Source organism: Rousettus aegyptiacus, unplaced genomic scaffold, assembly GCF_014176215.1.
Source record: "Rousettus aegyptiacus isolate mRouAeg1 unplaced genomic scaffold, mRouAeg1.p scaffold_m13_p_3, whole genome shotgun sequence".
Classification (NCBI taxonomy): Eukaryota; Metazoa; Chordata; class Mammalia; order Chiroptera; family Pteropodidae; genus Rousettus; species Rousettus aegyptiacus.
In genome coordinates this window covers 11,288,891-11,316,634 of record NW_023416306.1, presented here as the reverse complement: position 1 = coordinate 11,316,634, position 27,744 = coordinate 11,288,891, and the positions used below count along the sequence as shown (strand labels likewise).

The 27,744-nt window shown below is 52.2% G+C and overlaps 1 protein-coding gene across 5 annotated transcripts in view; it reads left to right on the top strand.

Annotated features, from left to right (window-relative positions):
* Positions 1 to 1,485: 1,485 nt before the first annotated feature.
* The window catches only part of GSN (gelsolin), a 51,146-nt gene continuing 24,887 nt past the window's right edge, over positions 1,486 to 27,744 (top strand). Inside the window, exons 1-3 of one of the 5 annotated variants that reach the window (XM_036218332.1) lie at positions 1,486 to 1,590; positions 12,318 to 12,405; positions 26,921 to 26,991. In XM_036218332.1, coding sequence (XP_036074225.1) covers positions 26,968 to 26,991 — 24 coding nt within the window. In that variant the 5' untranslated portion in view covers positions 1,486 to 1,590; positions 12,318 to 12,405; positions 26,921 to 26,967. Of the gene's footprint in view, positions 1,591 to 12,317; positions 12,406 to 16,569; positions 16,684 to 26,671; positions 26,871 to 26,920; positions 26,992 to 27,744 lie in introns of those variants that run through there. The other 4 variants (XM_016155921.2, XM_016155922.2, XM_016155926.2 and 1 more) reach the window with 4 other exon arrangements.

Below are 27,744 nucleotides of genomic sequence, written 5' to 3'. Positions count from 1 at the left end.
CCAAAGACTCGGGCGTGTGTGGATGTAGGAGAGCTACTTAACCCTCTCTCTGTCTTGGCCTCCTTATTTGAAAACTGCCCATGGTGATGCTTACCTTGTGTGTGTGGCCAGGGTGGGGGTGTGTCGGGATGTGAGGATGAAAGTAGGTGATACGTGGAAAGTCCAGAAGTGTTTAAGAAATAGTTCCCATCATTCCGAGTGTTGTACAAAGATGGAGCGGGAGGAAGAGCGGGCTGGGATGCCCCAGGCCCCGCGGCTTCCCTAATGCCACTCAGTGGAAAAACAGAAGTGAGTGTCGTGCTCTTGGCTTCTATGCTTTTCTGAGTCTGAGCCCCAGCACCTGGCAGTTATTGACTTGGTACATTTTACCTTGTGCTAGAGGGAGATTTACCCAGCTGAACTTGGGGCTGCTGCCAGCCCCTATACTGGGAATGGACATCTCGGTCACTTGGTCCAGTCTCCTCTTGTGTGACTCTCCACAGAGGAGTGCAGGAGGCCATGTATACACCAGGTGTGTTGGGAGGCTCTCCTAGGTCCCGCTCTATCCTAAATGGCTATTTCTCAAATGCATCTGAGCTTCTGTTGAGATAAAATATTACCCTTGTTTACAGTGGCCCTGCATTCATCTTGCAATGTGGATTGGCCCAAACACCTAATATCCGCCATCACACCTTTAACAAGAACTTCCATTTACAGAGAACCCCTAGTACCTGCCATTGTGCTAAGAGTCTTCGCTCACTGAGTCTTCCCAACAGCCCTGTGAAGACACAGCTATTATGTCCATTTTACGGATGAGGAAACGGAGGCTCTGCTGTGTTAAGTCACTTGCCTAAAGTTACAGGGCTAGTTAGTACCTGTCAGGGGTTCCAACCCAGGCAGTCCTACTGCACAGCCCCTGCTTACTATTTTAACTTAGGGACAGGGATGTTCTTTGGCATTTCTGGTTTCTTAATTAGGAATGAAGTTGGGAATCATCCTTTTCCCTTATCACCGTCAGTGGGTCTAGCTGCTTGCTGCTTGTACACCTACCTCTCCTGCTTTTGCCCCCGGGAAGCCCATGTCACCCGCTCAGGGCTTTGCCTCCTGAACTCGGACCTCACTGGAGTTGAAATCTGCCTCCACCGGTCCTAGTGGAACATGGCATTCTACCTACCCAGCTGAGCTGTTCTGCCCCAGTCCAGCCCAGATCCACCCCCTGCGACTCCTCCCCTCCAGGCCCCTCCCCAGGCTCCTGCAGCTATACCCTACGTGCTCCTGGCCTCAGTTTCCTCGCATATAAAGTAGGGCGCTTGATGGCTTACTTGGGCAAGGAGCGGTGGGCTGGTAAAGTGACATGCAGCGGACTGTAAGAATGCTAGCCTAGAGCCAGCGTCGCGGTTCTCCCAGCAGCCTAGGGGAGGGGCCGACGCTTCCCCCACCCTCACCCCCACCAACGCCCCTATCCGGGCCGCCCCGCCCCGCCCCGAGGGCGGCTCCGACCCGCGCCCTGCCCACCCCGGCCGAGACACAGCAGCGCTCCAGTCCGGCCGCCCGGAACCAGCTGAGCACAGCTGGACCCAGCAGCCGCTGTCGCCAGCGCCGCAGCAGCAGGTAGGGAGGAGAGAGGGGCGGCCACGACCCCAGGCATCTGGGGATCCGTGCATCTGGGTCTTTCTTCTCCCTCCTCTCCCTGCCCGAGCTCGCCATCGCCTGGAGCTCGGCCCGGACAAGGGGGTTTCGCTGGAGAAGGGCTTCCCTTCTCCACCTAACTCGGCTTCCAGAAAACCGAGGAGAATTCGATAGGGAGGCTAGCGCGGGAGAGGAGGGCGGCCGGGCCCCCACCTACAGGCCCCGCTGTGCCGCTAGCATCTGAGCTAACCTTGACCCCGCCCCCGCGGCTGGTGGAACTGGGCCCCGGGTCACCCCGCTCTCTGGAGTATCCGACCCGGGCTTGCAGGTAGTCGCCCGCCCGCGCTCGGGGCGGTGGCTCTGCTGGAGAGTCTGCTCCACGGATCCTGGACTCCAGGGTAACAAATAATGCCTTTACCTGTCCGCCCTGGGCGATGAGGAACCCGCCACCTCCTTCCTCTTTCTGGACCCAGCACTCTTAGAAAGTTTTCCTTGTTAGTCGCCGGAAATCTGCTTGCTTTTGCTACCCGTAGGTGCTGTCTCCTCAGTCCTGCAGTATTTGACTCACGGGCAAACTTCCTTCGGAGTTGGAGACAGTGATTGGAATCTGCCTTTCTCCCTGGGTCCCCATCACTTTTGGGGTCTGATCACTCCAGAGCCTGATTACAGTAGTGTCCCCCTGGTCAGTGCAGGCTGGCTTCTCTGGGAAAGCCTGAATCCTTGGAAGCTGTCGGTGGTCAGAGGACATTTCTTGTAGCTCCTCAGTTGCCCAGTCATTTACCCTTTATTCTGCCTTCCCACCTTCCTCAGAGCAGACAGGGGAATCTTTACAAAGCCGAAACTCTGTGCTGGGGGTAACGTGGGCTTCGTGGAAGGCAGAGCCTCTGGGGAGGTGCCTCCTGCTTTTGTTTGGTCTCAGGCGGGCTTGTCAAAGACTTGATCCTGCCTGTCCTGTTCTCCCAGGACCAGATTTCTGACCAGGGCACCCCATGACCTTTTGCTGCGCTGCACTTTGTGGCGACCATTGCTTGCTGAAGTCTGACCCTAGACCCACCGCACAGCCGAAGGAACTTAATGGTCCTGAGAGTTTGTGATAGGATGATGATAGTCGCACAATCAGGAGGGGGCAGAGCTGGGACTCAGATCCAGCTGGCCCTTAGCTGACTCCTTCTAGCTGGTGGGACTTTAGACTCCTTCTTGAGTGTTCCGTTCACTTAGGGGCTGAGCACCCCACACACGCACACACACACGTGGGGGTACTGGTTGGTGTTTCTTGGGGAGGTTAGAGGAAGAGGCTTGGAGCAGAAGAGGAAGGACAGGAGGGGGACAGTGGGCATCCAGCTCCCTTGAAACGCCATTTTCCTTTCTGGGGCCTCGCTATTTATAAATGCCAGGGAAATTGTAAACAGCCGGGGGAGCTTAGGTTGGCACTGGAGTGAGTTATACAGCAGCAAAGGAGGTTTTCGTGTGAATCAGAGAAGGGAACTCTAGAATTTTCCATAGTCTTTTTTTTTTTTTTTTTTTTTTTTTTTATGGACTCACATGAACTTGGGAAACCAGGCAGCTCCCAGGGGGTGGGGGGCTGTGGGGTTTTCTTCTCATGGCATTTCCTTCCTCCTTGCTTCCTTGATTCAGCACACTTCGGGGCTAATGCCTTGTTCTGTGAGGGCCCAAGGGCCCTTGAAGAGTACAAAGCTCTATCCTTAAGATACATCCCATCTATAGTGATCAACACAATCATTCGATACTGAGAGTTACTTCAGCCTGTGAGAGGGGTGACTAAGTCTGTCTCAGTAATAGTAATAGTTTCCTAAGAAATAAGGAGATTGAGGGAAAAGACATTCTAAGAAACAGGAACAGCTTATGCAAAGGCACTGAGGTTTTCTGAGCAATCCACATGGCTAGAATGGAGGATAGGGGAAGGGTAGAGTGGAGGGAGTTGAGACCATTAATAAAGATGGAATTAGGTTGTAAACTAAGGGTTTGGACTTCATTTTAAAGCCAAGGAGAAGTTGAGAAAGGATTTTGGCCAGAGCAGCGATACATCTCAACCTGGTGGCTGATGTAGGGGATGCATTAGAAGGGGTAAACTGGAGGCAGGGGGACCCCAAGGAAGTTATTGTGTGGTCAAGTGGAAGAGCATGTGGGTCCGAACCAGAGCAGTGGCCCTGGGATGGAGAGGCAGATTCTGGAAGTCTAGCCGAAGAGCTCAGAACCTGCTATGAATTTCATCTGAAAGCAGATAACTGCTAGATAAAGCTGCTAACTTACTTTGAGTTTTGCTGTTATTTTCTTCTTTTTTATTATTTTCAAAGCAAAAGATGTCGTAAAGATTCAAGCATAGAGAAAAGTATAGCGTGAACTTCATCCCTCCAAACCCCTTTTTCCCCCAGAGGCGGTAGCCACTGTTCACAGCTGTGTGCAAACTCGTGCCAAACCATTACAAGCAAGGGCTGATGACGACCGGACACCTTCCTATTTCTTGGTCTCCCAGTACTAGTAGATCACTTCCCCCTACTCCGTGTGGGCAGTTTGGGGCTTTCATGAGAAGTGATCAAGTCATAGAGATGATTTCTGTATGTCTGTACTCCTGGGCTCAGGCATTGGTCTCCAGTTTTCAAGAAAACTTTACAGCCTAACTCTACAATTTTCGAGGGTGTGTATTTGCTTATCTGAGACCGTGGGACTGAGAGAAATTAGAAGCACTGACTTGTGAGTGGAACTGTAGTCTTAGCTCTTCTGAGCGACCCTGGGCAAGGCCTGGCTCTCTCTCTGGGCCTGAGTTTCCTCAACTGTAAAATGGGGGGCCGTCGATCGGCATGCTAATCATAAAAAGCCACCTTTTAGTATACCGAGCACTGAAACATCATTAATTACTTCATTGATTCCTCACAACCATTTTTCTGAGGTAGGTACTATGATTATCCCCTTTTACAGATGAGGTAACTGAGGCTTGGAGAGGCTAAATAACGCGCCTCGGGTTGTGGGGGCATTAGATGGTGAAGCCAGGATTCCTAATGTCTGACTATAGAGCTGTAGCTCTTAATCACGGCGCACGGTCTCCTGAAGGTTCCATCCAGTGCTGACATGAGAACCGATGGAGGAATTTTGCTGTGGCTGTGACAATGGAGGTGAGTCAGGGTGCATGGCTCAGTTCTGCAGCAGAGAGGCCTGGAGGGGCCTCCCAAGGCTGTTTGTAAATTCATACTTTTCTATACTATCAACAGGACTCCAGAGGATAGGTCAGTTTTCCCTCCATTTCAGAGAACACAAGACTGGCCCAAAGTCACTTAGTGGGTTGAGGGTGCAGCCAGGACCAACCTCCCCCCTCTGGAAAGCTTTTGGGGAAGCCAGGGAAAGTGGACGCCTCCTTGCCCTATGCTTATTCCCCAAGAAAATGGCAGCAGAAGCAGGAAAAAGCAGGTCCCAGGAGTTATGCATTTTTGGGGGAGGGAAAGAAAGAGACCAGTATTTAGGCAGCTGGGGGTTGTTATGTAAAAATATCTCCTCCCTTTCAACTGAGTGAGTGTGTGTCATATTTCAGCCTGATGTGGTTTGTGAGTTTGGAGACCGCAGGCAGGCTTGGTTCCTGCTGCTCTCCATCTTCCCCTCCACTCCCCACCCTGCCATATGCCTGGGACCACAGCAGCAATTTAAGGGCAGGGCAGAGAAAAGCGGTGGGCATGGTGGACAGCAGAAGGCCTGGGCTTGAGTCCTGCTTGTGCCACTGACAAAGTACTGGGTGATTTGTACTAATGTGTGCCTTTTTCTGGGCCCCAATGTCTGCCTTATACTAGGCGGGTGGACAGGATAATGTCAGACCTTCCCAGTTCTGCTGGACATGAATCAGAGGGCTTGGTGCTCAGCTCAGGAACGTAGGACCTGCATGTCTGCGAGTACAAAGTGAGCCCACAGGAGTCATCTGTATTGAAGTTTCTATTGGAGATTCAGCTATTGTTCATGAGTTTGGTCTTTATGGACTGAATTGGTTGCCCCATTTCGCAGATAAGGAAGTTGAGGCCTAGGATTCATTTATGTATTCTACTCTCTGTTCTACAAGCAGTAAGGATCATGGCCACTGTGTGTAGCATGCGTCCTGTGTGCGTTCACCTTTTGTCTTCATTGTCTTGTTTAATCTTTAAACAGCCCTGTGAGAGGGGATAATGACTCAGTTTTACAGATGAGGAAACTGAGGCTTGGCCTAGAGAAATGAACTAACTTACTTTCTCCCCTTTGAGTCTCACAGTAGTTCTGAGGTTGTCATGATGGGCCCCATTTCATACAGGAAGAAATTGAGGCCTGAGGATGTGAGCTCTCTTGCCCAGGGTTAGCCAGGACCCACAAGTCCCATTAGGTTCCTTCCCAGTACCCACCTCCCACTCCTTCCTGGTGCCTTGCTTTTTCTGCCTCAGAAGGAGCCTCTGCACCTCTTGCATTCAATGCTTGGACTGAGGGATAATAGTTTTCTTCCTGGGCTGTAAAGTATTCTTGAAATTTGCTCTTCCCAAGGGGACTCCAAAAACGATATGAACCATGGCTCAAGGGAAGGGAACTCTCAGGGAACTCCAAGGAAGGCACCACGCCAGTGGGAACACCTTATCGATTCTACTAACTGGTTAAGCAAATAGCCTTATTACTTTTCAACCTCAAGGATAGCATCTGGGTCCGGCTTATTTGCCAAGCAAAGAATGTATGTATATACGGCATATGTGAGCCTTCCGGGTGGGGCTTGGCCCTTCATTTCCTTTCTATAATGACCTTGGCTGGGCTGGGCCCTTAATGGGTACTCAGTAAATACTGGTTAATTTTGGGGAGCTGGCAAAGTGCCGTGGGTGGGATACCTGTGGGACATAGAGTACTTTTTTTTATTCTCCTCCAAAGACTTTTTATTTCTTTTTATAATTATAATAAATGTTTATGATAGGAAATTTGGAAAATGAAAAAGTATGAAAAAGAGCTGTCCATAAGTCTGCCAACCAGAGATAATCACTGCTAACATTTGAGTGCATTTCCTTCCTGATATTTTCAGCATATTTTTTTTTTTTACCCTCACATAATTGTGGTCCTACCACATTATAATTTTCTATTCTGACTTTTTGTTTTTTCATCATTATAAAATATTTTCTCATATTATTCATAACTAAATTTAATTCTTAAAAGAGTTTTGGGAGTATACTATACTTAAGTAGATAAATGCATATTTGTTGCTATTTTAAATCTTTCATTCCAATAGTCCAGGGGATTAAAGAAGAGAGATAATACATTTTATTTGTAAAACAATTTTACTTTTTTATGAAAATGATATGTGCCCATCTGATGTTTTATCGCTCTGTACTATTTTACCTATGGTGTGATGTACCATGGTTCATTTAACTGATCCTCTATCGTTTGCCATTTGTAAACTCTGTTTATAAATATTTATAAATTCAATATTTATAAACAATGCAGCAATGAACATCCTAGTGTATAAATGATTCTTTTTGTATTTCTCAGAAGGGAGCCTGAAACTTGGAGTTTGTCAAAAATGACATATTTGACACCTTTTGCTACATTTTGCCAAATTGCTTCCCCAAAAATTGTTCCCACCAGCCATGCGTGAGGGTGGTAGCCTTCTTCAGGCAGCATTGGGAGCAGGTTATCAAAAGTCCAGGTGTCCTATTAAAAGGCTCAGGGGGCATTTCCCCCAAACGTTGTACTTCATTCATTCATTTAGCAAATACATTTGCACAGTTCAGCGTCAGTAAAGGATCATGGGTAAGATCCCAGGCTTGAAGAGGTAGAGAGAAGCCCGTTCTTATTCTAGTTTCCGTTTTGCACTAAAAGCCCTTGAGCGTATGCCAGGTCACCGCTCTGCCTCCACACTTAGGTCAGAGGGCTTGACTTTGGGTTCGCAGCTGAGGGACTTGGGTGTGACTGTGGTGACTCTCAGCTGAGGCCTCTCTCCTGACTGCCTTCACCTCAAAACTGTTTCCAGACAACCTTTACAGTTGGCCCTTGGGAATCGCCTGGCCCCACCCCCTTACTCCATGGCCAGGGATACTCATGCCCAGAGAGAGCAAGTGAATTTCCTAAAGTGCACAGCAAGGCCTCCAGATGCTACTCCACCACGTGTGAGGCTTCGAAAGTACTCATCTAAACCAAAATGATTTCAGTTATTATTAAACCTAAGGCCTGGGAAGATTAAGGAACTTGGCCATGGTGAGACCCCTAGTTTGTCCTGGGATAGTCATTTCTCTTTCTAATTAGTTTTCCCCCACTGCAAAATGGGGAACGGCACCTTCTCTGGTCTTCCCAGGTCTAGTTTTCTGCTAGTTGAAGGTTTGATTTCAAGATCTGGTGGCAGGTTTTGGTCTGTCAATTGTGCATCCTAAAGCGGGGTGCTTTTTGACATCACTAGTGCAGATGTTAGGTCAGAGACTTAATATTGCGACGTAAAGACCGATGCCTTTGGACCCTTTCTCTCCCCAGGGAAAGGGTTTTGTTAACAATGTTGCAGTTGGACATAAAAGGTGTTCTAGAGCATCTCAAACATACCCTAGTACCCTGCACGTGGATCCCCCGGGGATTTTGTTAAAATGCATATTACGGTTCAGTAGGTCTGGGATGGGGCCTGAGACTCTGCATTTCTAATGACATCCCTGGTGATTCAGATGTTGCTGGTCCAGGGACCATGCTTTGTATAATGAGATTCTAAGTCCCCTGGTCAGAACCCAGACAAGAGCCCAGATCTCTTAATGTCTTATCTTTAAGAGTTTCTTTCTATCCATCATATTTGCCTCCTTCATTTCCCAACACTGAATTGAACGATTTGTTTCACAGTCCTGAGTTTCTAGAATCTGAACAGCCCTTGAAATATTTTGCTGCCTAATTGCGGAGCAAGGTAGGGCCCTTACTTAGGAGACAGTGACTCAATAGGAAGCCATCCAAAGGGGGAGAAATACATCTGAAGGACCTCGCATTTGGCGGAAACATTTCCACCCAAAGTTCTTAAGATTATAAACACTATTCTCTAACTACTGGCAGCCTGGGTGTTTTTGTATGCCTCTGAGTTAAGAATGGTTTTACATTTTCAAAAGGTTATTAAAAACAAACAAACAAACCCAAAACCAAACAAAGAATGTACAAAAGAGAGGGTATGTGGCCTGCAAAGCCTAAAATATTTACTGCCTGGCCCATTACAGTAAAAGTTTGCTCATTCCTAATTTAGAGCAACCAAAGCTTTATGTTTTCCTCTATGGCAAGAGGCCTAGCCCTATAGCTTGAAATTTATTGAGACCAAGATATAGGGAAGGCAGCCTGACTGAGCGGGAACTGCCCAGACATATTGTCTGTGTGACCTTGAGCACATTACTTCACCTCTCTGAGCTTGTGTCCTTCCTTCACAAAATAGGGACAATAGCTGCTTGGCAGAGTTATTGCAAGGATGAGTGATGATGTATGTAAAGCGTTTTAATACTTGGTAGGTGCTCAGGGGTGGCTGTTTGAACCCTTCTGGCATTACTGGACAGATACCATGTTTCTCTCACCAAATCTGCAGGTCCTCCCAGTGAGCTGGGTGCAGTTTTTTTGGGAGGAAAACACCTCTGCTCTAGCCGCTCCCACCCCACCCCCAGGGCAGAAAGCCTTCAGCCACCTAGACTAGACAGATGGGGTTCCTGGTGGCTTGCACAATTTCACTAACGGCAGGCTCTACCCGAAGGCCAGCCTTTCCGCTGATGGTCAGCTCTGACTATTAGAAAGTGCCTCCTCTCCCTGATATAATTCCACAGACAGGCAGGCACTCAGCGAGCCTGGGCTGGGATCTGAGTGCTGGAAGGAACCGCCCCTCTTTATGGCTCCATCTGGGGCGTGTGGGCGATGGACCAGAGTCCGCGGTTTGTGGACCTTGTTTTCAAGCCGCTGCAGCTTTAAGGTCCAACATGGAAAACAGACCAATTTGGAGTCGGCTGGGGCTGATTCTAAACCCAGCTCAGTTTGAAACTGGGGCTCCCAGTGTCCAAATCCCGGGAAAGAGTGTAGTGCTCTGTTTTCCCATAGATGGCAGCACCTGTACTCTCAGTCACCTCTGTGTGGCCGGGTTACAAGAGCGTGAGTATGTGCACACGTGTGATTCACTCACTGGTTTTTTCCTTTTGTGACTCTTGAGCCGTGGTGGCCCCAGCCCTAGGTGAGGCGTTGGGATACACGGGAGAGTTAAATTTGGGGTTTGGCGGGGAGGCCGACCTGGAAGCAGAATGTAACATGGTTTAACAGGGAAAATGAGAGGTCTGTGGGAGTCAGAGGAGCTCAGCCTCAGAGGGGAGGTTAGAGAAGATTTCCTGCAGGACAGCAGGGCTTGATCGCGAGTGGAAGGAGAAAAGAACAGGGATGAGAGAGTTCCAGAACAGAGGAGGCAGGATGTGCAAGGATCACACGAGGACTTAAGGGACAGAGTGCAGCTGTGCCTGGCTGGGGCGTGGAGGGGTGTGGGTGGAAGGCAGGAACTGGGGAGAGCCGAGGCGCAGGGGGCCAAGGCGGGCAGATCATAAAAGACGTTGAGAAGTTCGTGAAGGATCTCGGCCTGTATCTGGGGGTCAAAGGGAAACATCCATGGTAGAGTCTGAGCAGAGGAGTACTGTGGGCTGGGCTTGGTCAGAGGAGACTGCATGGTGGTGGGGGTGGGAGGGTAGAGAGGAGGCGGGAGGAGCGGTTAGGAAGCACTGCTCTCACCCAGGCGAGAGGCGCTGCCGCCTGATCGCCTGATCGGAGGTGTCCACAGTGCAGTGTGGGTGGCGAGAGGAGGGCGCATTTGGGTAGAACCAGCAGGACACGGTGGTGTTGGAGGCCAGAGTGACAGAGCAGGGGAGGTTGAGAAGGGTGGTGCCCGGGCGTCCGGCCTGGCACATGAGGATGGTGATGCTGTTGCCGAGATGGGGAGCCCTGGGAGAGGAGCAGGACACACTTGGAAACAAATGCAGCACCGCCAGTGAGGATATAGGTCTGATTCGGAGGGGCGAAGAAGAGAAGCGGGCTAGATTTGAAAAGCTCATCCTCTCGCAGAGTTAACGGAACGCGAGAGATCATTAGATATTGGCAGGAACGTCTAAAGCCAACTCCTGCTTTGGTCTGTCCCATGGAACCAGGAAGTTTGGGTGGAACTCTGAGGAAGGCCCACAGAGGTGGCATTTAGCACCAGGTCCTAGGGCCCGGATAAGCGCCCAACCTCTTTTCAGATCCCTTGCCGTGCGCCTGTGCCGCTCACAATGCTGAGATCCACCAGGAATGCCTGGGTCATTTACCGTCAGCTGAGAACAGGGCTCGCTTGTGTCTGACCCCCAGGAGCCTGCAGGGCCCCACTGCTTTTGGGACTGTGGACTCTCTCTTTAGCTTAGGAGAAGCTGGTTCGGACAGAGAAATTCTCTAGCGTAGGCAGGAGCCAGCTTACTCAGCTGTCTTGGGATATAGATGACTGGGACTCTGGGGAGTGAGGAAGGGTAAAGATATAGGTGGTCCCTGGAAGGTAGGAGTGTGTGTGTGTGTGTGTGTGTGTGTGTGTGTGTGTGTGTGTAAGGGGGTCGGACGCTGAGAGGCTGTGCTACATAATCCGGGGGCTGAGGTAGGCTGGTCATCTAGCATACACCCACTGGTCTGCTGTTTTCCAGGTCATGTGCCAGGGCTGAAGCTTCTCAGGCAAAGCAGTCTGGTGGCACTTACAGTCTGACGGGGGAGAAAGGCCTGTCACCAGATAATGACAATACAGTCCTGCAAGAATAGAGCAGTGCTTACTTACTTAGGCATAGAGGTGAGACGATGGCATGTAAATAGCTTAGGTTCCCAAACTGCACAAGTACAGGACGAGAAAGATAATTTCTAGAAAAAGACTTAGGGATTTAATTAATAATCAGAGTAAATATATGCGCTGTTCAAAGCCCGTGATATATTTTGTCTCATTTAGTCCTCATAATGACCCTATAGGTGGGTTCTAACATAATCCCCCTTTTATAGAGAAGGAAACAGACTCAGTGAGGGGCATTGGCTTGGTCAACGTACGTAATTAGTTAGCCGAAGGACCATTTTGTCTAATTCCAGGATCCTGAACCATAGCTTTGAAGCTGATTGTAAACTGAATTCGGTCATGCAGTGGGATTAGCTTAAATGCTAATGGGATTTTAGGCTGGATTAATAGAGGCATGATATTTAAAATGACAGAGGTGAGAGTTCTGTTTGTCTTGCTTTGGATAGAGCTTGTCTGAACGTCTAATTCTGGGTCTTATGCTGTCAGAAGGAGTAGGGTTCATTTGGAGTAGATCAGGGAAGGGGGTGAGGGAGCTGGACGCCTTGGTCTCAGGAAGAGCTGGAGGAAAGGGGGTGTACACTTATGGAAGACTTAAGGGGCCCAGGATCACTGTTTTCAAGTCTCCAGGGAGCCATTGGGAAACAGGGTGACAGACGTGTTCTGGGTAACCACAGAGGGCAGAGCCAGGACCAGTAAGTATAAGGCATAGAGAAAGAGATTTTAGCACATCCAAATGACAGCTTTTTTTAACCAGCCGAACTCTCCAACAGAAGGTCTTGAAACCTTCGCAGAAAGCAAATGTCCCTTTGTTGGAGACGTGCAAGTAGGGGACAGTGTGGTGCTAGTAGTGGGGGCTGGGAAGGAGTGGAAGCTTTTGATTTGACCAGATGACCCTGAGCCCTTGACACTGAGAGTCTCGGCTCTTTATTTACAGGTGGTGCTGATACCCACTCGTGCATCTCCTGCCTCGACCCCAGCACCTCCCCCTGGAACAGCCCTCTTCAGCTTCACAGACCCGCAAGGTAGGTAGAGCAATGCAAACACCCTTCGCGTCCCCCTAAACCCACTCCGGCCGCCCAGGGGAGTCTGGAAGCGACAGTGGAAGCAGCTGCTGGTCGTCACAGTGGACTCAAAGGTAGTTTCTGCAGTTTTTCTAGTAAAGCTCCGAGTACGTTTCTGTCTGTTACCTCATTTGTTTCTCACCCTCCCTTGAGAGGGCGGCCAGGCAGTGGGGATCCTGTGGGGAAGAGGCCAGGACTGGGCTGGGCGCCAGGGCGCCTGGGCCCCCACCATGCCGTGCTGCCTGCTGGCTGTGTGACTGTGGGTCAGTTGTTTTTCCTGTCAAGGCCTGTTAGTTCTTCTGTAAGGGAGTGGAGTCCCGGTGAGGAGGAGGTGGAGGAATTCTCCCTGCAGGCTTTGGAAAGTTGAGGAAAGCTGGGGCGTGGCTGCCAAGTCTGGCCTGTTGACTGTAGGAGGAGTACCTGGGGAGTGTGAGTCATGGGGCAGGTGGATGAGTCATACCCACCTGAGGACGACTGGCAGAGTGGGGCCCACCTGACTATCAAATTCACAGGTGACCTGGATTCGCAGGTGACCGAGATGCAGGGGGTGAGGTGCAGAGTCCTGGGCTACAAGAAGGAGACTTCGGTTAGGGCCCACCTTGGGCCCCGGTTTCTCTGCCTATAAAATGGGTGTGTTGGTTTCCCCAACACCCCCCTAACAAGTTGCTGTGAGGACTGCACAAGCTCGTAGGTGTCAAAGGACTTTGTGAGCTGTGAAACAGGAAGGATCGCTGCCAGGGGATCCTTCCAACATCAGCACAGAAGTGCCTTTCTAATAGAACTGTGCAGAGAGCCCGGAAGACACCCCTTCAGCTCATGACATCACTTTGGTTGCCAAAGAGAGAAGGGGCCGAAAGCCTTCGGGGCTTACTCATCCACTGCGCCTGGCTGACTTCCAGGGGTGACACAATCAGTCAGAGCTGTTCCTCTTTTCCAAAGCTTAGCTGAAAGGGGGCCTTCCGATGGTCTCCAGAATGCTTTGTCCTCAAAGCCAGAATTCCTAGAAGGCCCCGTGGGCCTACAGAGGGGACTTGTCGCACTTCAGCCGCAGCCCGAGCATTCTGCTGCCCAGGCTGGAGCGATGGGGGCCGGTCTTGGTTCTTAAGCCCCAGCTTTTGGGATCAAGCCTTGACTACTCCAGCTCCAAAGCCGAATCTCCTCGAAGTGATCCATCACCCAAAAGAGTGTCAGGCTCTGTTGATGTTTCTGGTAACAATGACACAGGGACCTGTCTCCTGCCCTCCTCATTTGTGCAGACCCTGCAGGGCCAGGCTGATTCAGGCCCAGCCAAGTGCCTGTTAAGTAAGCTTGGCTTGTCCCCCGCTGCACTGTGCCCACCTCACGCCCACCTCCACTGAACTCGGGTGAAACCAAGGAGGCCCCCGTGAGCTCCTGCTCGTCAAACGCCAGGGGCGTCGCCTCAGAGCTCCGTGCACCACCTCTCAGGGGCAGCAGATACCTCCTAGAAGCTCTCTCCACTTTGCTTCTGGGAGGCCATAGCATCCATTTGATCTCTGACTTCCCCGATCTTCTTCGAGCCTTGTTTTTCTGCTTCTCAGGTTCACCGGGATTCTGACTCCCTTCTTGTCTGGAGTTAAATCTGTAGGTTCACTTGCTCATTGACTCATTCATTCATTTATTCATGGGTGCATTTGCTTGACAGACATTTAGGCCCGGAACTGGGTGTCGTAGAACAGGTTTTCCCATCCCTCATGGTCTCACAGTCCTGGGCCTTGCAGGAAGTTATTACCCACTTAACAGATTCATTCTCTTTTCAGCTGTGAAGGAAACCACCAGAGTTATGAGAGCATATGGGATCGGGTGGGCGTGATGGGGGTTCTGTCAGGACAGATGGAGGCCTCCCGGAGAAAAACGCGGAGACCTGAAGAGGGAACCGAGGGTGGCTGGGGGAGCAGGGAAGGGAGTCCCCAGGCAGAGGGAATGGCCCGTGTGAGGCTCTGAGGCGGGACGTCGCGGGTGGAGTCGTTGAGGAACTGAAAGGAGGAAGAAGGCCTCGGAGGCCAGACAGCACCTCGGCTATGCGAGCCCTTGCTCAGAGTTTGGGTTTTACCCCTACTGGAAGTTTTAAAGCAAGGGAGAGATTTGCCCAGACTGGTGAGCCCCAAGGGTGTAATGCCTGGTTCTTCCACACCGTGGCGTCCTGACGCTGTGCCGCAGTCCAAGGCTTGGTCTCCGTCCTCAGAATGCTTCTCTCTCGTTTCTGAACATGGAGAGGGGAGGCGCGTCAGACCCACCCCGCCCTCGGTGATCCAGAATTATGGTGGCTGAGCCTGGAGTGAATTGTGATAAGTGCCAGGGGCTCCGGGAGCCAAGGAAGCCTTTTCCTCCACTGAGTCGAGAGCTCGGCTGAGAGGCCGCATGGGGCGTTCCAGACAAGGGGGTCGAGTGTGCCAAGGGTTAACCACCCGGAGCTGCTGTGCTCGGGGCTAGTGAGCTAGTGAGCGGTGCGGCTGAAGCGGGGGTGTGGGGTCGAGGTGGGGAGTGGAGGGAGAGAACAGGCAGAGCCGTGAGAGGCACTGACTGCCACGTCTTGATACTTCGAGTGCCAGGGAGCCATGGACAGCTCTTGAGCGGAGCGGCTTGATTTACAGGAGTTGAGAGAGGAGGGTGGGTCAGAGGGGGCGGTGCTGTAAGCTGGTTGGACAGAATGTGTATAGCTGGGTAAAGTACTCTGTGCCCCTTTCTGTCCCCTGCCCTCGCTGGGTTATTCCCCATTGATGGGCTCACGAGAGCCGCCCAGCACCATTTCACTGCGGCACTAACGTCTGGTTATACCCTGGGCTCCAGAAGCAAACAGGGCTGCGCCCGAAGCATCACTCTGGCCCTGACTGCTGTGTGGTCCTCGACACATCTCTTAACCCTCTCAGCCTCAGTTTCCTCATCTGTGAAATGGGAGTGATCCTAGAGTTGTTGAGGATTACACGATGAGGAAGTAAAGTCTGAAGCACATGCCTGGTGCGCTGGGACGGCCCGGTTATCTTCGTTTTCCCGTGAGTTGGTTACAGCCAGGCCATGTTGCAATCCACCGCGTGGGGAGTCCTCTGTGCAGCCATAAATCTGTAATTTGAACTGAAAATAAGATGTTCCGGGCAGCCCCGAAGGAGGCCTCCAGTGGGACGCTGAGGGGTTTGGAAATGCCCACGGGGGTCTGTCGCAGGGCTGGGTGAGATCTCATTTGTCTCTTTAGCTCCAGCACTTAGCACAAGGCTGGCCTATCATGTTTCTCATCAATACTAAACAAAATAGTTTTAAATTAAAAAAAGAAAAAGTCATAGACCTTGGGCACCATCTCATCAGCACTCTCCTCTGATGGCTGAGGAATCTGGGGCCCAGGATGGGACAGTGACCCATCCAAGGTCACCCAGCCCTTACGTGGCAGGGCTTGGACCTGTCCATTTCTCCCTGGCTCAAATATTTATTGCAATTCCAATTTTTAAAAAACGCCATTAAAATGTCAAGTTAACTGAGAAAGGGATAACAATGGAATGGGTATTTTAGGTGTGGGAGCTCCCAGACAATTCCAGAGAGCATCCTGGCTACAAACGCCCTAAGTCAGGGGTCCCCAACCCCTGGGACACAGACTGGTACTTATCCATGGCCATTAGGAACTCAGCTGCACAGCAGGAGGTGGGCAGCAGGTGCGCGAAGCTTCATCTGTATTTGCAGCCGCTCCCCAGCTCCCCAGCGCTAGCATCACCGCCTCAGCTCCACCTCGGATCATCAGGCATTGGATTCTCATAGGAGCACTGATCCCTGGTGCCAAAAAGGTTGAGGACCACTGCCCTAAGGGTATCATCCAGCCTCTGTAGTTTTCATTTGGGAAAACCGAGACCCACAGAGAGGTAGTAGCTCACTCAGGGTCCCCAGAGAGTGGGAAGCAGAGAAGGAAGGACAAGGCCCACTTTCAATAATAAGCACTAGGTGGGTGGGTCTTCCCCAGCCCACTGCCCCATGTTTAAAGAAAGTGAATTAGGACATGAACAATAGTTTCCTGAGGAAGTTTTGGTTTTTAACTGTGTCAAGGAGAAGGACCGTTTCCGGAACTGTGCGTGCCCATGTTGGGAGTTGGGCCCGGCACAGCTATTTCAGACTAAGCCACAGGGCCCTATTTATAGGCCAGTGTGATTAGGTTGATGTGGTCAGGAGAGGCCTGCCTACCCTCTGCTCAGCCCAGCTATGGCCGAGGAAGAGGCCCTCGGGGGCGATTCCGACCCATGGGTGAGTAGCAAGGGATCTGGGGTGGTCCCTGAAGCCTGCTTGGAGGAGGGGCTCCAAGGAGGCCTCTAGGGAAAACCCTGTCCTGACTCCCAGTCCAGACACCAGCCAGAAATGCAACCAGTCCCGATTCTACTCTCTCCCTGCTTCAAAGTCCTCCAGCGCCTCAGATCAGTCCAGGACTCCCAGGAGTCAGGCGCCTCCCCCAGCCACATGTGCAGCCGCAGGCGGGCACACCTCCCCAGCATCTGCACTTCCCTGTTCGGGCCACACCTCTGAGCCTTCGCTTTTGCCGTTCCTTCCACCTGTTCCTTGCCTGTTCCCAGTTCGCCAAAAACAAACCTCCATGCGTCCTCTAAGGCTCTGCTCACAAGCTCCTCCTTGGTGGCTTGTTGTGTCCTCCTGGGCGCTCTCTGCTTCGTGCGCTCTCTGCCCAGAGCCACTAGAGCAATCACTCGAGTTCGTGCGTGCTGCCCACTGGGCCTGACATTGAGGGAGAAAAGGAGAGGCATTTGTGGTTGAGCACCTACTGTGGCCATGTACCTTACGTGTTTGGTAAGACACGATCTGTATGCTACTTCACATTGTAGGTATGTTTAAAGGTGCATAGAAGTGAGAGTAAGCCTTGGAAGTCAGATAGCCCTGGAGTCACGCTCTGCTCTGCACATCCTAACAGTGCAACCTTGGGCTGAACCTCTCTGAGCCTCAGTTTCCCCGTCTGTAAAATGGAACTGATGCTACCTGTGGGTTTTGAGGAAGCATTGTCAACAGGAGAGCTTATAAGTATTTATGTTGCCTGGTCCATATATGAGCTTTTATGTGCAATGGTAGGTGTTATTTACAGGTGGGGAAACTGAGGCTCTGTACAGGGCAGCACCTTCTCTAGGGCCCCACACAAGAGCTGCCAAGAGGAGAGACCAGGTCTCGGTCCTGGCCTCCAACTCCACCCTGTGTTTTCTTCCCCCTCCGTCTCCTAGCCCCCTGGGCCTATTCTGTTCCCTAGATCTGGAGAAGCTTTGTTTGGAGATTGTTTTTCCTAAGAAGTTTCTCCTGTGGTGCCACGGGATGACTCAGAGCTCTGAGTCACCCGGAGGCTGAGGGCCAGGGAGGAATGGGGACAGAGGAGGAGGGAAAGGAGGGAAGGGACAAGGAAGGGGATCCCAGTTCCAGCCCTGGCTCTCGCACTGCTCCATCAGCGAGATCTGGCAAGTGCCCTGTCCTGCCTAGCCTTGGTTTCCCCGAGTGCGAAGAGATGTTGGGCTTTGATAAGTTGTTTCTAGTCCAGGCTGAGCCTCAAAATCCCAGGTTGCCGGCCCCACCCTGACCTGCAGACTCAGAGGCTGGGTGTGGAGTCTGGGAGTCCGTGTTTCCTGGAGTTTCCCAGGCGGTTCTCTTTGACACCTGGTCTGCAGAGGAGTTTGGGAACAGAGCTGCTCAGGGCTCCTCCCTGCTGGGCCTCGGAGCTGTTGCTTAGCGCCTGCTCCACCATCTCCACTATCTCACAGAAAGTCACTTCTCTTGCTAAATGCTTCGGCCCGTGCACTGGAAATGCATGGGCTTCCCCGCCCCCTCTCTTTTAAACAGCTTTATTGTAGTGTAATTCGCATATATTGTAGAAGTAAATTTACATGCCCGTAGCCTGCCACTCATCTACTCTCTGCCTTTCTGAACGCCCGTGGGCACCTCCCAGCTTCTCCCTTTCTGGCTGTGTGACCTCATGCAGATTATTGCCCCTCTCTGAGCCTTGGATTTCTCCCTTGTAGGGGAGGGGACAAGCATGTCCTCCTTATAGCTGATCGTTTCAATCTCACCAGTGTGATATTGTCTGATGTGTATTAGGAGCTGGGATGTGGGAGCCTGGCCTGCGGTCCAGGGGGCACGGTCCAGGTACTCAGGCACAGTGGTTACGATACGAGCAAACGTTTTACAGACACTCTGTGCCAGGCACTGGGCTGAGCACCTGAAATGCATTATCTCTTTTAATCCCCACAACAACTCCTATTATGTGGGTGTTAACATCATTCTATTTTATAGTCGGAAAAACCGAGGCATTGGGAAGGGAGGTCACTTTTCCCAGGTCGCATAGGTAACGGTAGGGAGAGTTTAGAATCTGTCCCAGAGGCTGCTTAACCACTGCGCTACAGATGAGAATCATGGCTCGAGGGACGCCATTTGTGGATCCAGGACAAGGTCTATGGCACACGCTTTTAAGGGGCAGGACCTGATAACGGTGGACGTGGGATTCCAAGGGTCGTATGTAGCACGACTGTAGCTGCATGCAACATAGTGCATGGAGCACAGTCCAAGGTGTTAGTGGCAAGGGACGTGGTGCCTGGAACATACATCAGGGTATGCATGCGGGACAAGGCGTGAGGAGCACAGGGCCCAGCGTGGAGCGCAGAGAGAATGGCATATGTGACACTGGGCATGGTACCAAGTATATGATGCAGGGACAGTACCCAGGATATAGAGCTCGAGATTCAGCAAGGGGCAGCGGGGGACCTTTTCATGTCTGCGCCTGGGGCCCCAGCGTGCAGCAGCGGGAACCAATTTTCTCCTTTCACAAAGGCCTATCTCTGTTTTGCCTCCTCCTCCCTGTCTCTTTGGATGCCAGAGAGTAGGCATGTCCCAGAGGAGTGGGGCTCAGGGTACCCCCCACCACGCCACCAGCTCAGACAAGGGTCAAGGCTTGGGGCCAAGTCCATGGCTCAGGAAGAGCCTGCCAGGCCCCCAGATCCCGTCTCAGAGGCGGCTGTGAGCACCAGCGTTGGCTGGGCTGTCGCCGGGTAATTTTCCTATAAGCCGCCTCCCTCCCTCTGCTGGCTGTGAGCAGCTGCATTCCAGGGCTTAGGGGAGAGTCAGCACTGCTGCTGGGGTGAGGGTGGGAGTGGGGGCGGGGGGCGGGGCGTGGAGGTGAATATAGGAGGCAGAAATTAGCAGGCCGGCGGTTCGGTTTGTCAGCCCTCCTGGCACTTGTCACTGACTCCCTTGTCTTGTCTCATCTGCCCAAGAGCCCCCAGCAGCCTAATGAGACTGAGGCTCAGAGAGGCTAAGAGCTTGCCCAAGATCACATGGAGTCAGAGGCAGAGCTGAGGCTAGACCCCAGCTCTCTTGGAGGCAGGACATTGAGGATGTGTAGAGGCAGGGTTAGAGGGTGCAGAGCATGTTGCTGGGGGGTCAGCAAGTGATGAGGCCGCGAGAGCATGTGGGTACCAGATCGTAGAGGGCCTTAAGTGCCAAGCGGCTTTTGGTCTGCACAGGGGGCCGTGGAAGGAGCTTACATAAGGAACGATGCAATCTCTATGGGTAACGGGAACATCGAAGGCAGTGAGGCAGCTGGTGCAGTGGTTCCAGAGGAAAGATGGGGGCCCTGAACCAAGATAGCGGCTGGATTGTGGGGGTGGGGAGTGAGTATTTTGTAGGGGACAGGTGGGCTCGAGCACCCCAGCTCTGGCCTCAGCCCTTATGTGCTATCCTGGTAAGAGGGCTGTGGGTAGACCCTGCCTCTAAGAGTGTCCCAGAGGGTTCCTGAAGCCCCCAGAGGGGCAGGTACCTGGAGGAGGATGCTGGTGACTGGTGTCTGGATGAGGGGAGGCCGGGGGCACACCCGGGGAGAGAACACAGCACTGTTCTGCTTCCCTCTTGCTTGCCAGGCGCTGTGTTTTGTGTGCTGGATCATGTTTAATTCTTCCAGCTGGTTACAATTTTCCTCTGTGCTGGGAAAGGAACAAAAGTTTTCCAGTCCCATACTTCTGTTTACGTTTAAGAAGGGAAAGTATTTTTTTAAAAACCTATTAAAATGCAAAGGATTAGTAACAATGAAAGTACCTTTGAATCTCTGGTGTAGTTAAGAGTTTGAGATAGATTTCAAAGACTCTCTAATCATGAGATAGTATTTGGAGTTTACCATAACAAATTTTTACTAGTATCAAGTTCTGGCAGGCCTGCGACGTAGTCTGGCTCAGAGACATTGTCACTTGCCCGGAGTCACCCAGGTGGTAGGTGGTATGGTTGGGATCAGATGGTGACTCAAGCCTTTGTTCTTTTGGATGGGGGCAGACCAGAGGAGAGGGGAAGATGTTGTCAGGAGGGACTCGTGGCAGGGGTGGGAGGCAAGGCGGCCTCCTCCTTCGGTGTTGGCTCGGGGCCCTCTCCTGAGATGCTTCCTCATCCCTGGCAGCAGCCACCACCCTGGGTCTCTGTGACTCGGCTGGGCTCCCCCAGCCCTCCCCTGCTTTGGCTGCAGAGAAACAGAGGTGTAGAGGTCAAGGGTGGCTATGGGGGCCAGTGAGCTTTATGTGTGCAGGGCCTGGGCACATTCTGGGGGCTCGTCTTTGGATGTTATGATTATTGAGCACCTGCTGTTTGCCAAGCACGGTGCCCAGAGCTCTTTCAATCCTCCTAGACCCCCTACGGGGTGGGAATCATCTCCCCATTTTACAGAGGAGGAAAGTGAAGTGCCATAGAAGGGCCCCTCGCCCAGTTCCACCCTCCCACCATGGTAGGGATTTGCGCTCTGTCCAGACTCACCCCAGACATTCCTTGTACTCTCTTGCCCAGAAGGTCATGTACCCCTCACCCCATTCGTGATTCTTGGCATCCTGAGTTCATGGAGCCTTAGGCCCTGCTCCTAGGGGAAGGAAGCTGGAATTTTAAAACATTTATTGTATGCCAGGCGTGGTCCTAGGATCTTCCATATTTATGGTCTCATTCGATCCTTTCTATTCACATTTGAGAAAGGCATTTTTGCCCCAATTTCACACATAAGCAACTTGAGTCTCAGAGAGAGAGACAGAGAGACATAGAGAAAATTACCCAGGCCCCCAGCTAACAATAATCCTAGCTTCCTTTCTAGGTGCATACTCTGTGCCCAGTACTGTGCAAAGCCCCAAATATATTTTACTGTATTAAATTCCCACAATAACCCTAGGAAGAGGTATAATCCCTGTGTTACAGATGAGGAAATGGAGGATCAGAGAGCAGAAGCAACTCGCTCAAAACCACGCAGTTTGGAACTGGTAGGTCAGGGATGTAAACCCAGGTTTCCTGGAAGGACCTCTTTCCACGGTCATGTACATCGTGTTCCCCCTCCTGGAAAGCCATTCGCTCTGTGGAGCAGGGAGCTGCCTCCCGTGGCTCCTGCTCACTGTGGCTCTGGCTGGGGCATCCAAGGCCCTGCCTTCACAGGAGATTTGCAACTGGAGACCTGGCAGGCAGGGCGCTGGGTTTGCACCCATGGCCAAATCTGGCTGCTTCCAGGGCACGGGGTCAGGAAGTGGCAGGGCTTGGCCCCCTCTGAATGTCCTGTCCTGGCTCTCAGCACTAGGTAGGGTTGCCTCTGGAAGCTGGGAAAGGGCCAGTGGCTTTGGTCCCTGGGATAGTTGGCCTCCTGAACGTGGTTTCAGCCACGCCCCTCTGGCTGTCTCCCCAGCAGCTGTCCGCACCCAGGATTGACTAGGCCAACGCAGAGATCCAGCTGGCCCTTACAGGGGAGCCCTGTCATGTCATGGGCACAGGCCTCAGCTCTGGCCTGGTCACCAAGAAACCTGGGTTCTAGCTCTGCTCTGCCAAAGACCTGCTGTGTGACTCTGCAAAGTCACGCTCCTGTTCTTGGTGCCACCGTCAGACAAAGAGAGGACGGGCTAAAGAACATCGCTGTGAAAGAGTCCTCCTCTGCAGTGCATTCCGATGGTCTCGCCCCAGGGCTTCCAATTGCTCTGCAACTGGGCATCACTATCCCTCTTTACAGGTGAATGACCCAAGCCCCAGAGAGGGAAAGTAACTTGCTCCAGGCGATACAGCCCAGACCTGAACTCAAGAATCTCACTGTGCAATCTGTGACCTTTCTCCTGCCCTACTGCACTGCTCTCACAAGATGTGCAAATGCTGAACAAAGGCCTCTGCAAAAAAAAAAAAAAAAAAATCAGACAATTCATGTAGAAGGGTGCTAACTTTTGAGGTGCTCCTACTGTGTGTTGGGCCTCGGGCCTCCTCACTGCGTTGTGAGCTAGGCATCATTCTCCCCATTTTATAGACAAGGAAACTGAGGCTCTGATCAAGAAACTGAGCCTCCTAAATTCTAAAATATATATCCTTTCAAGTCCACAGGGCTCTCCCGACCTCCCTGCAGGCCTTTCCGGCTTCACTGTGTTTTGTAACTTGCTTCTCTGTTTACTGACCATTGTCCCTGTTAGCAAAATCCTGGGCCAGAGGGGTGGGTGTTCCCAGGAGGACCCAGAGAACAGCAGTGAGCCAGAAAGCAAACTAGCTCCGGAGAGGGCTTCCCAGGAGTGGCTGACTGCCGGGAAATCAAGAACAACAGTGTTTGGGGTGAAGAGAAAAGAACAGGGCGGTGTCTTCCAGGCCGGCCAAAGCATTTTGTACATTGTGGCCAGGGGCGGAGGGTGAGGCTGCCTTGTCCAGTCTCTGGGAGCTGCCCTGGGAGGCCCAGAGAGACACGGAGACTAGCCTAAGGTCACAGAGGGGGCAAGGTCGGAGCTGGTTGTGGGGTCCCTGGGTGCAGCTCTAGAGCGGGGACATGGACTGTGCAGCTCCTTATTGTGGCGGACACTGAAGAGCTGCCTACTCTGTGCGTGGCACTAGGCAGGAGCCAGGGACTCCCAAGGTCAGAGGTCCAGGGAAGGGCGGGGACAGGGACATGCTCACAAAGCGAGGGGTAGCAGAGCCAGGCTGCCTCCCAAGTCATGTAAACCACGCCCGACCTCAGTGCCTAGTGCCTACGCGTGGCAGAGTGTCGCAGTCCGTCTTCCACTCAGTGGCCGCAGCCTGGGGGTCGTCCTAGGCCACGCCTTCGTCCTGGGTGCTCACGCAGGGGCGTGGAGGGCTGGAGGGCTTTCCCCGCGCAGCCCCCTGCTCCGGCCTGGGAGGTGTGGTGGGGTCCGCTGCCCCAGAGGCTCCTGCTACCTGACGTGGCTTGGGCTTGACTGGCTTAGCCACTGCAACCCTTTACCCGGAAGGACGCTGTTGCTCCCTGCCCAGGCCAGATGGCGCCAGGGGGCCCCGTTTGATCTCCCCAGACAGATCTTGGGGACTGGAGCCGGCCACACTTGCGTTTGAATCTCAGCAATGCCTCTTTCCAGCTGAGTGACCCTGAGCAAGTGATGAACGTCCCTGGGTCTCAGTTTCCCCATCTATAAAGTGGGAACTTTAATGCCTTTTTCCCCTGGTTGCTATGAAGAAACTTAGTCTTAGACCCCCTTCTCCTTCCCTCCCTCTTTCTCTCAGAGATGTCTGGGCCCAGGGGAGAGTTGGCATGCTACCACTGGGGGGTAGCAATGCCACCTCCTGCGGGTCATGGGCCCTGGACAGTCAGATTCAGAAGGAACTGTAGAGGTGACCTGGTCCAGTGCCATTGTACAGATAGGAACCTTGTGGGAAAGTATCTGGGAATGCTGGAGCTGGGGACGGCATAGGGGCATACCCCATCTTTTGCAATGGAGACCCTCAGGCCCGGAAAGGAGCAGCGACTTGCCCCAAACTGCCCAGGTCGTCAGGGTTAGAGCCAAGCCTAGCACTGGGGCATCTTCCTTTCCACCCAGGAATCCTTCTGTTGCCCCCGGATCCCCCCACTCTCCTGAACTCATACACCCTGTTCCTTGGGCCCTGGCCTGGTCAACAGACCCTGGGGCCCAAGGCCAAGCCACAGCAGCCCTCTGTTAATCACCAACTGGGGCGATCAGGGCCACACTCTTCCAAGAAGGAGCTGCTCGGCGGGGCCGGCTGCCAGTTCAGGTTCACTCTGGGGGCTGGGATGACAAGGGAATTTCTTCTTCCTATTTGTTTGGGTTTTTCAAATTGTCCATTGAGCAGCCATCGCTCTATATTTTTAAAAGATATTATTTCTAGATTAGTGGTTTATTCAAAAACAACTACATTGGATAGTTTCCAACCCTATGGCAAGCTTTTATTTTTTTCTAAGTGAGTGTATTAAGGTACGATTTACATATTGTAACAATTCACCCATTGTAAGTGTACAGCATGCTGATTTTTAGCAAATTTTTAGGTTATGTAATTAATCATCGCCGTGATCCAGTGTTGGAACGTTTTCATCACCCTGAAGTGTTTCCTCTTGCTGACTACAGTGATCTAGGGCTCACTGTAGCCTCGGGCAGCCAGGCAGTGTTTGAGAGGGAAATTCTCCTCGTTGATCCTTTTCAAAGCAAGCCACCGTAACAGTTTGCTGTTTGTCCCGCTTGACTTTTTAAGGATGTGTACAAAAACAGACACCTTTACTAACAAAAAAAAAAAAAAAGAGGAGCCATCCTACAGTTGTACAATTTGCTCTTTGCCCTCGGAGATCTCTCTGTCCTGGTTGAGTGCCTACTGTGTGCCAGGCACAGTCAGATCTGCCTCATTCTGTTTTCACAGCTTCAGAGTGGTCCATTGTATGGCAGCTCCGTAATTTATTTAACCAGGACATTTGGGTCCTTTCCAGTTTTCTTCAAACAATGCTTCAGTGAACATCCTTGCACGTATGTTTTTGTGTTCCTTTGTAAATAATTCTGAAGGAAGTAGATCTGTTGCTGCATTGTGTGTTTTGAATTTGGACAATGAAATTGCTATCCAGAGAGGCGAAGCTGGTTTATACTTCCATCGGAGCGTATGATAACTGTGGGGTTTTTATAATTCTCCAGATGCCTTGGGACAGAGAAGAGCACTTTGAATTTAGTCCTGAGCTAGGCTCCGCAGGCCCAGGCCTAGACACAATAGCCTTGAGAACTCGGCACCTCTCTGTGGCCTCCCACAGATACCGGGATAAAGCTCACTCTTCAGTGTGACTCCTGCCATCCTCTCCGGCTCCATCTCCTCTCGCTCCCTGTGTTTCAGATGGACCCCTTGTTATTTGCTGCACGTGGCTTGTGTTGGCTTGCCCTTTGCCCATGCCGTTCCCTCCCTGAAAATGCCTTTTCTTCTTACTTTCCCTCCTCCTTGTTCTTCAACACTGTGGTCACAAGTTCCTTTCTCCATTAAGTCTTCCTGTAATTCCTACAATCTGAATCATCTCTGTGTGTGCGTGGTCCCTTAGCCCTTTATTTGTTCCACGAACCCCCTTAAAGTAGAAGAAAGTTATGAAGGGGGAAGGGGAGTGTGAATGGCCTTCTGGGAACGGGGAACAGACTTAAAGCCTTGTCTTTCCCCGGGTGGGGGAGCCAACAGATCAGACCCAGAACTGAAAACAAAACAAAACACAACAAAACAAAAAAAACAAAAACAAAAACAAAAACTACAAGAAGCAACAGGACTTGCTATTTAAGACGTGAAAATAAACATTGAAATCATCAGTTACTTATCCCTGGGGATAAGTAAGTGGGGTTGGGAGAGAACAACTTTGTACAAACATGTGGATTTAAGCTTTGCAAAATAAGCTTTTTAAAAATAAAAACTTTTTTAAAAAAAGGAAAGAAGGGCAGTCGAGTAAAGCAGAACCTGCCATCTCAGGAGCTGGTGGGTCTGCAGGCCCCTCCCGAAGTCCTATTTGCTCAGGGGTCCAGTGTGCCCCTAGCTGGTGGCAGCTGTGACACCCAGACTGTACTGTGTCCTCGTGGTGTGCAGGTTGCTTAACTGTTCTGCACCCAGTTTTCCTCCCTGTTAATGTGCCCACTATAAAGACTGATATGATGCCTGGAGAGCCTTCAAGAAAAGCTGGAGATGTTAGGCGCAGAGCCGGGAGGGGTTTTGCGCGGTGCACTCAGGAGGCTGAGCTGGGCTCCCTGCCCTTCGTGAATTCGCCCATTTAATGTGCACCGAGTTAGCGCCTGCTGTAACCCAGGCCCTATACTTGGTCTCCGCCAGGAGCTGGGGTGAAGGGGGTGGCCGCACATAGTCGTGTCGGTCCTGGTGGGAACCCCGACGTCTCCAAAGTCCGGGCCAGATTCCCGCCCCTTCTAGGCCCGCTGGGGCCCAACCCTGCCCCACGCCCTCCCAGATGGGCGGTCCCGGCTCAGACGGGATGGGCGGGCGACTATTTAAGGTTGGCGACCCGGAGGCTGCAGCTGCCGACTGGGTCCTCTGCCGCAGTCGCTGCCATGACTCCGCACCGCTCCACGCCCGTGCTGCTCGGCATGCTTGTCCTGGCTCTGTGCGTGCTGTCGCCACCGGCCAGCACGGCCACCGCGTCGCGGGAGGCGGCCCAGACACCAGCGCCCCAGGGGCGGGTGTCCCAGGCACGGGTGAGTGCCCAGGGGAACCGGGGGCTCCCGGAGTAACTCTCTATTGTAAGTTCTTGCAGATACAGCGCTAGGAAAAGGGGAGTAATTCAGGTCTAGAATGGAAAAACTGTTTTGTTGCTTTGTAAGTATCTCCTGCTGCTTCCCGGGCTCCCTGGATGGGGGTGGGAGCCTCGGGCACCTGGCTGTTTCTCTCCCTAAAGGCTAACCTCACCTTGGCGGGATTTCTTCTCCCTCGCTGCCTTCTGATTTCTTACCCATTCCTGCCGCCTGATTTCTCCTTTCCCTCTTCTAGTTTCTCCTTCCCTCCGCCTGATTCCTCTTTTCCCCTCTTCTGATTTCTTCCATTCCGGATTCCTCTTTCGCATCTGGTTTCTCGCTCCCTCTCCAGGATGTTTTCCCTCGTTTCGTCCGATCTCCCCTCCCTTGCTTCTCGCCATCACCATTATTTTTCCCTCCCCTCTCTCATATCTCCTCTGCCCTGTCTGTTTTCTCCTCCTCTCTCCTGATTTCCTTTTGTGGTTTTCCATCCCTCCGCCTGAGTTCTCCCCGTCTGCCTTCCTCCACCAGCTCTGTCCTCCGGCCAGGTGGCCTGTGCCTGCTGATGTCTGCCCTTCGGCCCCAGGCTAACCGGCCCACTCTACTCCATCTCCAGCCCCTGTGCATGTCTGATGGCCTTCCCCCCCCCATCCTTGACTACTTCATCTCCAACAGGCTCCTACAGACCCCGGCTGCATCCTCTTTGCCTTTTCCAGGAAATGGAATTGGGGGGTGGGGTGTTGGGGGGCAGGAGGGAGGAGGCAGACAGCGCAGGAGGCCACTTGGGCTAAGTAATTTAGGCCTTCCTTGGGGGTGTGATGGGGGTATGGATGGGGCA